The 15197-nt window shown below is 42.8% G+C and overlaps 1 protein-coding gene across 7 annotated transcripts in view; it reads left to right on the forward strand.

Annotated features, from left to right (window-relative positions):
• APLP2 (amyloid beta precursor like protein 2) overlaps positions 1-15197 on the forward strand; it is a 50217-nt gene that overhangs the window by 26549 nt on the left and 8471 nt on the right. For 2 of the 7 annotated variants that reach the window (XM_075280135.1, XM_075280137.1), the window contains exons 2-14: positions 1224-1397; positions 1491-1620; positions 2734-2846; positions 3155-3351; positions 3432-3646; positions 6116-6283; positions 8309-8439; positions 8529-8603; positions 8947-9105; positions 9303-9431; positions 12982-13081; positions 13159-13332; positions 14863-14895. In XM_075280135.1, the coding sequence (XP_075136236.1) occupies positions 1224-1397; positions 1491-1620; positions 2734-2846; positions 3155-3351; positions 3432-3646; positions 6116-6283; positions 8309-8439; positions 8529-8603; positions 8947-9105; positions 9303-9431; positions 12982-13081; positions 13159-13332; positions 14863-14895 (1798 nt within the window). The remainder of the gene's footprint in view (positions 1-1223; positions 1398-1490; positions 1621-2733; positions 2847-3154; positions 3352-3431; positions 3647-6115; positions 6284-8308; positions 8440-8528; positions 8604-8946; positions 9106-9302; positions 9432-12981; positions 13082-13158; positions 13333-14862; positions 14896-15197) is intronic. The other 5 variants (XM_075280136.1, XM_075280138.1, XM_075280139.1 and 2 more) reach the window with 3 other exon arrangements.

Genomic DNA, 15197 nt, shown 5'->3' on the forward strand with positions numbered 1-15197 from the left:
CCTTTCCATCAGCTCAAACCAGTCTGGCCATTCTCCTCTGACCTCTGGCATCAACAACACATTTCCGCCCACAGAACTGCCGCTCACTGGATGTTTTTTCTTTTTCGGACCATTCTCTGTAAACCCTAAAGATGGTTGTGCGTGAAAATCCCAGTAGATCAGCAGTTTCTGAAATACTCAGACCAGCCCTTCTGGCACCAACAACCATGCCACGTTCAAAGGCACTCAAATCACCTTTCTTCCCCATACTGATGCTCGGTTTGAACTGCAGGAGATTGTCTTGACCATGTCTACATGCCTAAATGCACTGAGTTGCCGCCATGTGATTGGCTGATTAGAAATTAAGTGTTAACGAGCAGTTGGACAGGTGTACCTAATAAAGTGGCCGGTGAGTGTAGTTACTTGCTTTCCAATATCCGAGACCAGTGTATTGTAGGGGTGTTTTAGCTATCCAGTCAAAGCAATATAGATTACCAGAAGAATCGTGAATGGAGCTTTTGAAGTGACTTCAGTACAATATCTTGTAACTCCTAGATCTCCGGCTGATGAAACATGTATAATGTACATAGGGTTATTTAAAATGGCTCTTGTTATCTTCCACAGTTGCACTTACAATTCTGTTGGCTGTAAGCTTAAGGATATATAACCAGTAACACCTTAGGCTAGGTTCACACCTGTGCCCGGGCTCCGCTCCGGGATTCCTTTCCCCAATTCGCTTTAAAAATGCAGAGAGAAGGACTTTTCTTTTCGCTTTTTTCCACCCTTTTCGGGCGGAAACCTGACGGACCCCATTATAGTGACTGAATTAGCTTTCAGTTTGTGGGGTCCCTAAGTGGACCCCACAAACAGGAGACCTAAATGTGTGAACCTAGCATTAGCTGGGTTCCTACTATGCATAAGGTTGGGAGGGTTGATTTTATAACCCCATTAATAGTGCAGACCCTGGTGTAAAGATGGTACATCCCTGAATGAAAATTGCCGCACCAATTAAAGAATACTGAGTACAGCTCTGAAGTCTGCAAAAAATTCAGTGCATCCCTGTAGTTATAACTGCTCCATTCCGCCATCTCCATTTATCTTTTATATCATGGACAGGCAAAGGATGTGAGGTATTGCATGAAGAATCTGGCTTGCATGTATTAATCATCCTTTAATTTCTTTTTTTTTTTTTTTAATCTTTATAGTCCCTTTCCTCATTCTAATATATTATTTCCTTCCTATAGGCCTTGGCTGCTAATGCTGCAGCTGGGTTTGCGGTTTCCGAGCCACAAGTAGCGATGTTTTGTGGAAAATTAAACATGCATGTGAACGTTCAGACTGGAAAATGGGAACCAGATCCTTCAGGAAGCAGAAGCTGCTTTCAAACCAAGGAAGAGATCCTGCAGTACTGCCAGGAGGTGAGCTGATCCCAGGTTCCTCACTCATGCTTTTCTGTTTTGGGGTTGTATGGAGCCTTCACTTCATGGTGATCTCTTCTCTTCCTCATCCAGGTGTACTCAGACTTCCAGATAACAAATGTGGTGGAAGCCAATCAACCAGTGAGTATCGACAACTGGTGCAAAAAAGGCAAGAAGAACTGCAAGGGACACAGCCACATAGTTCTACCTTACAAGTGTCTGGGTAAGTGTCCTCCATATGCCCACATCCAAGTTTCCCATTCTCAGGGACGCTTCCTTTGATCGGGCGTCTTTTAAGTATTATTGGTACCCCCCTGGACATACACAAGCTCACAATTGGCTGAGTCAACGGGTATCATGTACTTGTTTCTACTTGGTTGAACAGGCTCTTTAAGGGTGTTAAGTTAGTTTAGATAACCCATCTTCATTGCAGTGCAGCAGACTAGGAGACCAACGCACCACCACCACCAGACATGGAACATGAGATCAGTTCTTGCAAATTCCAGTTGCCACATAAATCCCAGTGCACCTGTGAACTATGAAACCTGCCTTTCTCGTGGGATTCATCCACTTCATATTGACCACATAAAATGTGGCATGGTTCCTGCCAGAGACTCCGCATTAATGCATCAATGTCAGAGTTAACAGGGCAGTCGGTACATTTATTGTCCGCAGGTTTCTGCTTCTGTCACGTATTTGGTAATTCATGGACAGTATCTCTTGCGAGATTTACATGAACTGCTGCTTCTGTTAGGAAGGAGAATACAAAGTCATTGATTATTCATAAAGCTTCTCTACTGGAGCTGATGTAAAGATTGTAATGTGATATAATCTAACATAATAACAATATAATAATCTAATGCAGTGCATACAGGGAGTAGGCACCATTAATTCATTAAAACCTTCAAATCTCAAATGTCTTTGAGGATAGGAAAAAAAAACTGTGCTCAGCAGTTCTTCAATTTCTTGTCTTGGAAGGAAGGGCAATATCTATGTGACTGGTTAGCATGGTGGCTCTGTGGTTAGCACTGTTGCTGTGCAGTGCTGGGGTCCTGGATTCAAATATGACCAAGGGCAACATCATGTATGTTTGTATGGGTTTCCTACCTGTACCTGTAAAATATGCTGTTGGGTAAACTTGCTTCCCATAAAAATGACCTTTTGTGGGTATTGGGGATGAGTGCCTATATGGCAGAGGCCAACTCCCCTACACCACAACTATCCCTGTGCTTTGAGTCCCTTGTGTGAGAAAAGCGCATTACAGTTTGTCTTTTGTTCGGGGGTGTTTTGATCTTCCCATCACGTCTATTTCACCTTCATTTTCTTCTCCTTTCAGTGGGTGACTTTGTCAGTGATGTTCTTCTAGTTCCTGAGAAATGCAAGTTCTTCCATAAGGAGAGGAATGACGTGTGCGAGAGCCACCAACATTGGCAGAACGTCGCCCGGGAGGTAAGCACACTTCCAAGATGTCTACTTACAGTCTGTGAATGACATTGATAATTACATCTGGTTTCTGAAAGTCCATGGTGATCCTGTCCCACCCACATAGATGCACAATTTTAATGTAGGACGTAGATGTCACTTGGACAGTTAGGACAGGTTTTCATCTTCTGAATGACAGAAAGCAGAGATCTTTAAAGATGGCAAAGAATTGAAAGGCATAGCACAAGAAAGTTGTAGCTATAACAGATGTCTGACACTTCAGTCTGCAAAATCAGCTGCAGTCTGGGTACTCACATCAATCTTGTTCCTTGCAGGCTTGCATGACTGAGGTCATGGTCCTCCATAGTTATGGGATGCTGCTTCCATGTGCCGTTGACCAGTTCCGTGGCACAGAATATGTCTGCTGCCCACAGGCTAAAAAGATAGAGGAACCTCTTTCCAAGGATGATGATGAGGATGACGAAGAGGAGGAAGAAGAGGAGGAGGAAGATGACTATAACTCTTACAAAAGGTGAGTACCACAGCTTTGCACCTGCTGTGTTTCACCTTGATGTGCTTTGTTCTGACGAAACATTTTCCACTGATCTCCAGTGAATTCCCAACTGAAGCTGATGTAGAGGACTTCACCACTGCAGTGGAGGAAGATGATGATGAGGAAGAGGAAGTGGAGGATGAAGACGACGTTGTGGAAGATCGTGATTATTATTATGACAACTACAAGGAAGAGGATTACAATGATGAAACAACCACAGAGCCAAGCAATGGCAAAGCTCTCTCTGACAAGGAGATCATCACTGATGTGAAAGGTGGGGCCTGTAGATTTGGCCACTATTTTTTTGTTTATAAAACTCTTTCTGATCTAGTCTTGCGCACCCAGGGTTTTTACAATGGATCTGTGCTTTTAAAGCCCTGTCTTTAACACAAGATCAATGGCTGTACGTGATGCTTTGTAACACGTCCTCTGCTATGTGATCATGACTAGGTAGAACAGGTATCTACTGTGTAGGAATGGACCCTTCTCGTTTACATTCCGGGCTGACAACTGTGATATTCTAAAGTCAGAGATTCACATTAACACTGGTAATAAGCTGTGTTAGGAAACCTTACCAAATGCCGACAACAAATAATTTTGAAAACTGTTGAGAAATTGAAACTAAGTTAATGGCAAGTTTCAGAACGTCATAGAATTCCTTTAACGTCTTGAAAAGCTGTTAATCTTTTCCACAAAACTATATAAAAATCTGAAGCATAGCTTGTCGTAGTATGGAAATAAATGGACAGTCCAGTGGGTGGTCCTAACAGTGATTGGCAGCTATTTCTGTATGCATAGACATGGAGGAGGCTGTCATTGACCATTAGGACCACCCACCAGAATCTAAGCATAGAAAGGACAAGATATACTGCATATTTTCCCACAAAGCTGTCAGTCTGCTCAGCTCTACCTGCTCTAGAACATGCTGCCTGCAGATTAACCCCTTCCTGATATCTGCCATAATAGTACAGCAGATGTGGGGTATTTTAAATATGGCGGCTGCTCAAGAGCTGAGTGGCTGCCATAGCTGCTGGGTATATGCTGTTTTATACAGCAGAGACTCTGCACTAATGCCCACAACCAGTGCCTGACAGCTTTGACAGAGGAGCCTTTTGTTTTATTTTTTTTCGATGGTTGACCTCAGATAAAAATTTGAATAAAAAGCGATCAAAGCAATACATTCCCCAAAAATGGAGTAACTAAAAAGTACATCTGGCCCTGCAAATAAAGATGTCCTATGCATCTCTGTATATGGAAATATATATAAAAATAATATTGCAACTTTTAGAAAAAAAAATTTTTTTGCAATGGTTTTGGTCTCTAAGGGGTTAAAATCTAAATAAAACTATATATATTTGGTATCTTCAGAATCGTACCAAAACTTAGAATACAGGTGGCATGTCATTTTAGCTGCAGAATGAACATGGTAAAAACGAAACCCGTGAGAAGTTGCACAATGCAATTTTTTTTATCAATTCCTCTCAATTCTGAATTGTTTTCCAGCTTCCCAGTACATTTTACAGAATAATAAATGGTACCTTTTATGTTGTACAATTTGTCCTGCAAACATTAAGCTCTCATATGGCTCTGTGAACGGAAAAGTAAAAAGGTTATGTATGGGGTTTGGAAGGAGGAGAGTCAAAAATGAAAATCGTTACCTGCGGGAAGGGGTTAAACTGTGTTCATGTTGACTCTTCTTTTTATTTCCTGAAGGTGGGACATTTTTAACTATATATATATATATATATATATATATATATATATATATATATATACACATTTATTTTTCTACGTTACAGTGGTCTTTTCTTTGATTATTATTAATGTGGTGTTTGTAGGGAGTCCTTTACCTACTCCAAGCACACTCTGCTGTGGACACCATATTAGAGCACATTGATACACCCCTTTGTTATATATGCCACATTTTGTAGATTTGGAGAAAAACCTCTAAAAGCCTTATGTAAATGAGCTAGTTGCCCACTGAGTGCGCCTTTAGCTGCCGGATCCCCCCCACTGCTATTGCCCATCCTAACTTTCAGCAAAGAACATTGCTCTTCGTACTGAAGGCTGCCCCCAGTGTACCAGTTGCCTCATTTACATCTACTAAAGTGACATACACTACAAAGGTATATTCATATATCACTGTGATGTGCTCTGTAATGCTGTTGTGGCTTTTGAATATGCTTGGTTAAGGTGATAGACTCTTTACTAGTACAGTAGTGGTATGGTATGGCATTTCACTTATGATCACTTAACTATTCCCTTGTATTCGCTATTTTTCCTTCTAGGTTGGACGTCGGCTGTCAGTCATTAATGTAGCCCAAAGTAAAAGTAATGAAGGCCTGGGAGAAAATGGTGGGAAGGGAGTTGCCAAAAAGTAGCGAGAAATGGCACAAAGTATTTTAGAATAATGGCTAAAGCATAATGGAGTTGTTCAGGAGTATAGGCAATCCATGGCAGATCAGTTGAGATCAGTCTCCCAGCAATCCACTGTTCAGCTGTTTGTAGCTAAGAATAGGTCGTGAATAGTATACTCCTGGACAACCCCTTTTAGTATAGAGTGGGATTTATTGGCCCCCTCCCCCATGCATACATTCATACATGATACATGTATGTGACAAGATGGAGGCACCAGTGATGTTTGGATATATAATACATGAACATGGGGGGAGGGGAGACTGTGTGAGATGAGATCTGTCTCCCCTGCCCCCTCTCTGCTTCATTGTCACCCATCTTCTCACAGCTGTCTGCTCTCAAGTGGCCGTTACTGGTCCATGTCGCGCCATGTTTCCTCGCTGGTACTTCGACATCCACCAGAAAAAATGTGTCCGGTTTATATATGGCGGCTGTGGCGGCAACAGGAACAATTTTCAGTCTGAGGAGTATTGTATGGCAGTTTGTAAAGTGACCAGTAAGTGGTGCTGGCGCTCTCTTGTTCCTCTGGCTCACCAGAATGATGTTGGTGCAGTTGCCTCCTGTCTGTCACGTCACGCCCTTTACACACGCTAGAGATGATTTACAATCACTAATTGCTGTACTAATTGCAATATTAGCTTGCATGGCCAATAATGCAACAATCAAAGTGCTTTAGCCTGGAATCAAAAGGTTAACATGTGTAGCATCATGTCTGCAGGGTGAATATTGTTGCAGCCTTCTTGTCATCTGCTTTCTGCGCCTTGTCTGTTTGTGGCTTTAATTCTGCATAGTTCAGGATCTGCTTTCTTCAGAATTACAACAGTTTAGGTGTGTATGAGAACAGTTCAACCTGGGGTCCATACAATAGCATCCTTCCTTGGTCACTGAGGTGGATGGTGAACCTACCCTCTCTGAATTATTACACAATTTACCTGCCACTATATAGTAGCAGTGTACACTGTGTAAATACTGTACCAGCAGAATGGTGAGTGCAGCTCTGAAGTCTAATAAAGGATGGAACGCTGGCTGGTACAGGATTAATAATAAAAATTAAACCGTGTCGGTCTTTGTTTTGGGGACATTATAATGTTACAGTCCTTCTAGATTTGCCATGTAACTTATTACAGATCTGGTCTGTTCCTTTTGGGTTTAGCGCCCCGGTAGTATGAGGTACAAGCGGTAGATTATTATAAATGACGGGTGACACCAATGAACAGAGCTGTAACAATGCCACTCCTATTATAGACTAGTCTTGTGTGGCTGGTATTCCTCTATTCACATCACATGTACTGGCTCTGTTTAATGTACACAGAGAGGCGTACATATTAAATGGAAGTCTGAGGGATATCATATGTTTCATTGGTTATCTATTTGGCCCCACTGATTTAAAAAAAAAAAAAAAAAAAAAAACCCACAAAGCAAGTGTTTTTGTAACACATACTGCATATTGACCAGACTGAGACCAAAATGGCCTATGGACGTGTTTAGCATTTGCGTTTTGAGCTCTTCGGGTGTATACTCTAAACCTACATTACACATGGTATGTGAATATAGCCGAAGGTAGAACGTTGTGCTGTGACATTCCAGAGGGCTTCTTGAACACAGAAGTGATTGTACTACATAGATGGAGGCATTTTTTTGTGTGTCTGATGCTTTTTCACATTTACAGTATTTCACCGGTTTCCTTCCTTTGAAAGCTTCATTTACTGTGCACATTCTGACACTCCCCACTTACAGGAATACTACCCCTGTGTGCAAATGTTCCACTGTAACCTCCATGACCGTGCGGCACTAACCTGTAACCTGTTTGCGACGAGTATACAGTACACTGGCATCTGGTATATCTAATAAACGGTGGCCTAACTTCTGGGCAGTAGATTTTTACATCGGTTTCTCCAAAATGTAATTTATTGGTAACAAGTCCTGTAAAAGCTTAAAGTGCCTCAACCTGACATATTTAGTATAACTCATGCCAGTTTTCTGGTGTGAGATATACATGAAAAATCTACCTGTTCCTAACTGGTGTAGCTCTGCACTCTGGAGCTGGATGCTCTAATCTGCAGTAACACAGGTACTTGTGATATATCCTAACCCGCACTGATTTACATCATGTCTTGTACTCCAGCCACATCCAAAGGCGCAGTTACAATTGTTTTTTCCCTTGTAAGAGTAGCAAATTCTGTAAGCTCAGGGGACCACTGCAAAGTCTAAACTAAGCCTTCAGATACATGATGGAATAGTTGGAGAGGTAGACCTCTGCATTCATTAATGTCACACTGCCTTTGGTTATGGCCAGGATACGGGACATGAGGCATCTTTGGATCAGTGCCTTATAAAGCACCAGCTGAAAAATGGGATGGCAGGGTTACATGGCAGTTTGTCTGGGTCCTGCTGATTTCGGTCGCTGTACTGTATACTCATCCTTTGCTGCATTCAATGTCACACTCCTTTCCTGTTATCCAGATTTGGTAGCTAAATAGATGACTAATAATGGAGGTTTGTGAATCTTGTCTCTTTGCAGTTCCCACTACACCTGCTCCAGTGGATGATGTGGACATTTACCTAGAGACTCCAGCAGATGACAATGAGCATGCACGCTTCCAAAAGGCAAAAGAACAGCTTGAGGTTCGACACCGCAACAGAATGGACCGGGTGAGTGCATGACAACTCCTGTGAGTTCTTTGTACGCTTTTGGCTTTCAACTTTAAACTTCATGTCTACTGTACTTTTGTTTTATCCAGGCCAAAAAGGAATGGGAGGATGCTGAGCGCCAGGCAAAGAACCTGCCAAAGGCTGAGAAGCAAACGTTAATGCAGGTAACTTTCTAGAAGACCTAGTACATGCCGCATCTGGTGACCATTAGAGATGAGCGAACACTGTTCCGAACAGCTGTTCCGAACAGCACGCTCCCATAGAAATGAATGGAAGCTGCCGGCAAAGCGTACATGCCAGGTGCTTCCATTCATCTGCTGATCCGAACAGTGTTCGCTCCTCTCTAGTGGCCATATCTGAATGTATCATTGTACCAATTGGAGGGTAAATCTGAGTTTCTGACTTTAATAGTAGAAATGATTCAAGGGGTAATGGGGAATGCTGGTGGGGAGGGGTTGTACTATGGTAGCATTGTCCTGTTTTGTGAATTTTGTCCCTTGTCTCAAGCATTATCAGGCTACTGTCAAGGCTCTGGAGAAGGAGGCCGCCCATGAAAAGCAGCAGCTGGTGGAGACTCACTTGGAGCGTGTGGAGGCCATGCTGAATGATAAACGTCGTGTTGCTCTGGAGAACTATCTGTCCGCCCTGCAGGCTGAGTCCCCTCGTGTGAGTGACAAGGAATATCCATTCAGTGCAAACCATCCACTATTCATACTGCAGTAAATTTATGGGCACTATTCCTCCCACCTTTTATGCCCCAGTGTTTTTATTCTCCTGTGTAGAGTTGGCTTTTGGTGCTACCTCATTCCATTGTCTGTTCTATATGATTTGTGACCAGGTAACTGACACTTGTTCTCTTTTAGCCTCACCGTATTCTTCAAGCACTAAAGAGATACGTTAGAGCTGAAAACAAGGACAGACTGCATACCATCCGGCACTATCAACATGTCCTAACTGTGGACCCTGAAAAAGCTGCACAGATGAAATCCCAGGTCAGTGCCGCTATTTATCATTCTTTTCCACTGTACATAGAGAATTCCACTATTGTTATAGTTACCCTTATAACCAGTTACAGTTTAGCATTACTGTATACACCAGTATATAGACCACCGGGGTGAAATTCAGATTTTTATCAGGTTCTGTGAGGAGGCTACGGGCTGGGCAGCGTGTGAAGCATGCTATGCAAATTTAGGAGGGGTGGCGTGTGGCATCAAAATTTTCAAGCCATGACCCCTTTTGAAGCTCCACTGCTTTCACCCAGTGTTTTATATCCCCTTAATATTATTTCCCATTGTATATTAAAAGTTAACCACCTTTCTAATACTAATGGCTTATCCTTAGGATAAGCCATCAATATTATATCGGTTAGGGTCTGAAATGACTCCTGCAGATCAGCTGTACCAACAGTGCGGCTCCCAGTAATAACATGCCTGTAGTCTTGCTGCTCACCTGCCATACGATGGGCGCTGCTGCAGGACCTAAACCCACTGCTGCACAATTTATATTAAGTGAATAGCACAACTCCAGGCATGTTGGAATTACGAAAAAGTTGATCTGCAGGGATCCTGGCTATCAGACACTTGCAAATATAATATTTGCAAGTGGTTCTCGATACAGCGGTATTGGCGCATTACTTTTCTATTCCCTGCTCCTGCCCTGTCTCTCTGCTCCTGGCACACTCCTGTGTTTGTCATTTTTGCACTGAGTTGGGAGGACCTGGGAGCAGACAGGTAAGTACCAGCAGTTTCCTCTTATGCTGTACAGACTGTAGGTGTGCAGGACTAAAGTGTCTGGTGACCGGGCTCCACTTCCTAACAACCGGATCAGGAGAACTGGCTTCATCCCACCTCTGCAGACCATTAATAAAAAGCATCCTCATAGCCAGGGCTACACAAATATAACTTAAAGGGGTATTCCCATAACTCTTGTTCTGCAGCCTACAGGCTCTGTGCTCTCTTCACTTCCTGGATTTCTCGGCGCATTGGTGGGCGGGGGTACATACAGAGGTATTGGACTCCTTATCTCAGCCCTTATCAGCCAAATTCAATTAAACTGACTAAGTGGAAAAGCTGAAAATAGATAGCACAGTAATCCCAGAGCTCTCACCTCCCCCATCTGAGGAGCTCCGGTGCTAGTCAGACACACACAGCTCAGAGCTGCTCCCAGCACTCAGCCCCTCCCCCCACCCCCATGAGAGTAGGCAGCTAGTTACTTGGGAACTGAGCAGAGAAGCCCAGTGGGCATAGAAACGCAGTGTCAACAATGAAGTGAATAAATTAAGATAGCGGCCAAACAAAGCAGTTTTGATAAAGCAATGTATGTAGGAAATATCTTAAATCCACACAAACTAGCAGTATAGATGGGATGCTTTTCATGGGACAACCCCTTTAACCTGTTATTTACTTCAGAGTTGCTCTCACGTAATTCCATTACTTATGAAATGCAGAAAGGTAGAAATAGGTGGCACTGCTAATTCTCAAACCAGAGGTTCACCTTTTGTCTGTAATTTATCAAACGACCAACCTTAATATGGAACTTGACAATTGTCTTTGCCACTGGTGTGGTGGTGCTCAATAACCCAAAGTGTACATAAACTTAGCGGGAAAAGAGCAAAAATGGTAGGGCACTCACCACATGGCAGATAATCTTCTTAAAAACATAGTCCTTTATTTAAAGTGAATAAAAAACATCTCCTGGGAAGGAGCGATGGCATTGTAGCCAAAGAGGCAACAATCTTGCACACAAGGCTTGAGAGAGAGCGAAACGGCTGTTGCCTCTTTGCCTATGATGCCATCGCTCCCTCCCAGGAGACTTTTTTTTTTAATTATTTTTTATTCACTTTAAATAAAGGACAGTGTTTTTAAGAAGATTATCTGCCATGTGGTGAGTGCCCTCCCGTTTTGCTCTTTTCCTGCTAATTCCATTACTTATAGTGTACTCGTCCAGAGTAACTTCTGAGTAGATACAAAAAAGTACTGTAATGCTCGCATAAAGCATGGCCATGTATACAAACTTGTTGACTGTTTCAAATAACCTGCTGAATAGGGAGTTAATGTTATGTACACATTGGTGTATATGGAGTGGTATTCTATGTGTGACTAGAATGTGACCAGAGGTGGATATTACCTTGCCACTACTGAGTATTTCTAATCACATGTACCCTGTCGATTTGGGTATGAAGCTGATGATTTCTATAGTTGTACTGTATAGTGGAGACTGGTGGGAAATGTCCGGTAATTGTAGTTCACGTAATTGCTGGTTATCTTATACTGAGGAGCTTTTATTGTTTGGGGGATGGGGCACATTCCTGTGGACTATCATACTGACTGAATGTTACTGTAATACCCAATCTTTATTGCACTGTCCTCAGTATGAGGTTCATATGCCTTATGAAGCCTCTGCTTCTTTATCACAGATTTGCAGAGCTCTGGTTTGACAGCTATGTGTCCACCCCAGGGGTTGCTTCTCATCTGCACCTCTGTCATTCAAGGTCACCTACCAAGGCTTGTTGTCTAATCAGGGGTCTGGTATTGTTTCATTGGGCCCTTCTGCCTATTGTAAGCTGCTGTTGTTCTGGTGCTGCATCTTCTCCACTCTCCCAGAAATGCATATAACCCTTGGCTTCTCCTGTGGAAGGATCTTTGTTTTCGTGAAATGAAAACTGGTTGAGCAGAATGAGGCGCTGGTTAATACTCCATTTTGGATTTGTGCTGGGAATCTACAGAACAGCATTGCCCCCTGGTGGTCAATGTGAAATAACAATTTAGATGCTTTGGTAATGGTTGATCAATATTAATCCTCGTTTATCAAAAATGGAGTCACTTTTGTCCTTTCCTTTGTTAAATCAACAAGCACTGACTACCTTAGTGAAATATCTTGTGACATTTAGGATTGCAAGTTTTCTTTGTTTGATAACTGTCACAACATACTGTATATTTTGGGTGATAAGACACATTTGACTATAAGATGCTCCCCAGGTTTGAACAAGAATATGATCACTATCATAATGTAACTTTCCCTTGCCTTATACTGGGTTTGGGGGGCACTGATGGGCATTGTGTGAGAGATTGTGGGTATTAAGAGGCTGGAGCCTCTTGATAATTCTGGCAAATCTGCCCCCAGGGCTCACTATAATTAAACATGGAACAGTATCCCAGTCTTAATAAATGTCTCCTTTATTTTGGGGTCAAATGTATCACAATGATTTAATATGACCTGTTTTTTGTGTTTTTTTTCATGTTTATCACTGTACACCCTATTTATAGAAACTCATGCTCCACTCCTGACACCCAAAATCACAGTCCGTAATAGTCAATGAGGTACTGCCAGTGTGCATCATAAAATCAGACCTTGCCATCTACCAAGGTGCCACTTAAACTACCCGCACTTGTGAATGTCGTGAACACTGTAGGTCTCATAAAGTGCCACTGACACAATTTCTGACAGCCTTTCTTTATTGTAAGATCTACACATCTGTTTCTGGTACATTAACCCCGAGGGCCCTGTATTTTCCACACTCCTGACAGTTCTTTGTTCCTGTAGGTAATGACCCATCTCCGTGTGATTGAGGAACGCATGAACCAGAGCCTGTCTCTTCTCTACAAAGTCCCATATGTGGCTGATCAGATTCAGGATGAAATAGGTAAGGCAACAGTGGCTAGTCAGTACACTGGTCCATCAGGGTCAGGGCCTCACGCCTGTTCTCTTCCACATGTACAGATGAATTATTCCAGGAACAGCGCTGGGACATGGACCAGTTCACCTCCTCCTTCTCAGAGTCCCAGGGAGATGTACGTGTTAGTTCAGAGGAGAGTGACGAGACACCAGTAAGAGAGGGAAAACCCTTCCGACCTATGCAGGTCAAGACCTTCCCAGCAATCTCAGAATCTGAAGGTAATTGATTCCCTTCCGGTGCACAGACATTGCCCTAGAAAACTAGTGCTCGATGGTCTTCTCTAGTATCCAGTCTGTATAACTGTGACTGCTGCATGCTACAGGTACCCGACTGGGCTTATTCTAATTTTGTGGTCCTTAATCTAAGTCACCATAACTTTAGAACATGTGTATCCTTTCCAATTCCAACTGACCTCAGCCTCAATGACACGGTTCTCATGTGAACCCTGGTATTCAGTATGCCAGCAGCACTGATGTTTTAGGGTGAAACGTCTCTGGTTTCTTGTCAGCAGTTAATTCTCTGCAGCCACATTGTCCCTAGATCTTCCAGCTTAGCCTTTCCATAAATGATTATTGAGCACAACCACAGAACTTTTACTGAGGCACATTTTCTCCATTTCCTTGAGCTTTGTTTCTAAGCTACAGGGAATCGCATGTCTCCCTACATGCAGCCCACGCCTTTGTAATTGTATTCATGTAGACAGCAAAGGTCCTGTGGAGATGAACGCCTCACGGGTAATGCATTCATGTCAATAATGTTGACAGTATCACCCATTGTCCTGTCCTCTGTACTTTGAAGCCCTGCAGGACATACATTACCAGATTCAATCTAAAGATCCCATCTGACAACCTGTTGTCACTAATTCTACGTATAATTAGATAGTTGCCAACCTGCCTCCTGCTAAATGTTCTTTATCTTGTTTGATGTTTTTCTTTTAAGCTTATTTACCTGTTTAACTGCTGACAGTTTCTGATTTTATTACAGGTTACATTACAGGTTCACACTAGTGTTGTGCTGTCCATTGTTCTGGTTCATCCAGAGGACCAGAATAATGGACACACAAACCGCCAAAACTAATACATTCGAAGCCCAACAGACTCCACATCCCCACTTGGATCAGTAGGGTGTCCGTTGTCCTGAGTTACATTCTAGTGTTCACCAGATCAGAACTCCCTATTCTTCTGGTGGATTTAATGTGTATGTACTGCTTTAGTGGAAACGCGCAGTAAATTTGTGCCCGTGGTCCTCCCCATCTGTTGAGTGGACCTCTTGCAGTAAGGAAGGGGCAGACTCTGAAAAAGCAGGGATGCCAGGAGGTTTCTGCCGATGGCAACAGATTAGTGAGTGCAGCTTTGGAAAGTAATACAAGTTATAATTTTATGATCAGTAATATATGTACACAGTATATGGGGAGATTGTCAATATTAGTGGTGGTTGCGCTTGGTAATAGTAGCTCATTGTCTTTGGCTCTGACCTGTGCTTGGTGTTCTGTGCAGAGTTTATGCTCAGCATGTCCACATTCCTAAAATGCACCTCTGTTACAGCTCATGTTAGTGCTTGTTGACACCCACACGCCTGTAGACAGGGCATGAGACCAGCGCTTTAGTAAACACACAGGAACATGTGATGTCACTCATCAGTCCTAAAGCTTCACAAACCTTTCAGTTATTTTTAATCTCTTCTGCTTTTTCTATCTTTTTTGTTTTCCTCCTCCCTTGCCCCGCACCTCCCCTCAATTTCCTGCATAGAATCAGCACGGGACTACCTTCCAGTGAGAAAAGGTTGGTTGTGTTCTCGCACCGCTCCCATCCCATCTCTGTTTCTGTCTCTTCACATTAATTCCAACAAGTCGCCTACTGAAGACAGCAAATCAGATCTGGTGCTAGAATCATAAACTCTTTTCTGCTCTGATCAGTGTATCCTGGGTGACTTGCTGCCTTCTTCCTGGTGAATGGGGATCACTACTACTACTCCTGTTATCTTGGTGTTCATGGACGCTAGTGTAATTGGTGAGGTGTAGGTGTGATAGGTGGCGGCTGTCAGTGTGTGCTTAGTGCTGCCGCCACGTGACTGTGCAATAACA

The sequence above is a fragment of the Leptodactylus fuscus genome, chromosome 6 (assembly GCF_031893055.1).
Source record: "Leptodactylus fuscus isolate aLepFus1 chromosome 6, aLepFus1.hap2, whole genome shotgun sequence".
In the NCBI taxonomy this organism is placed as follows: domain Eukaryota; kingdom Metazoa; phylum Chordata; class Amphibia; order Anura; family Leptodactylidae; genus Leptodactylus; species Leptodactylus fuscus.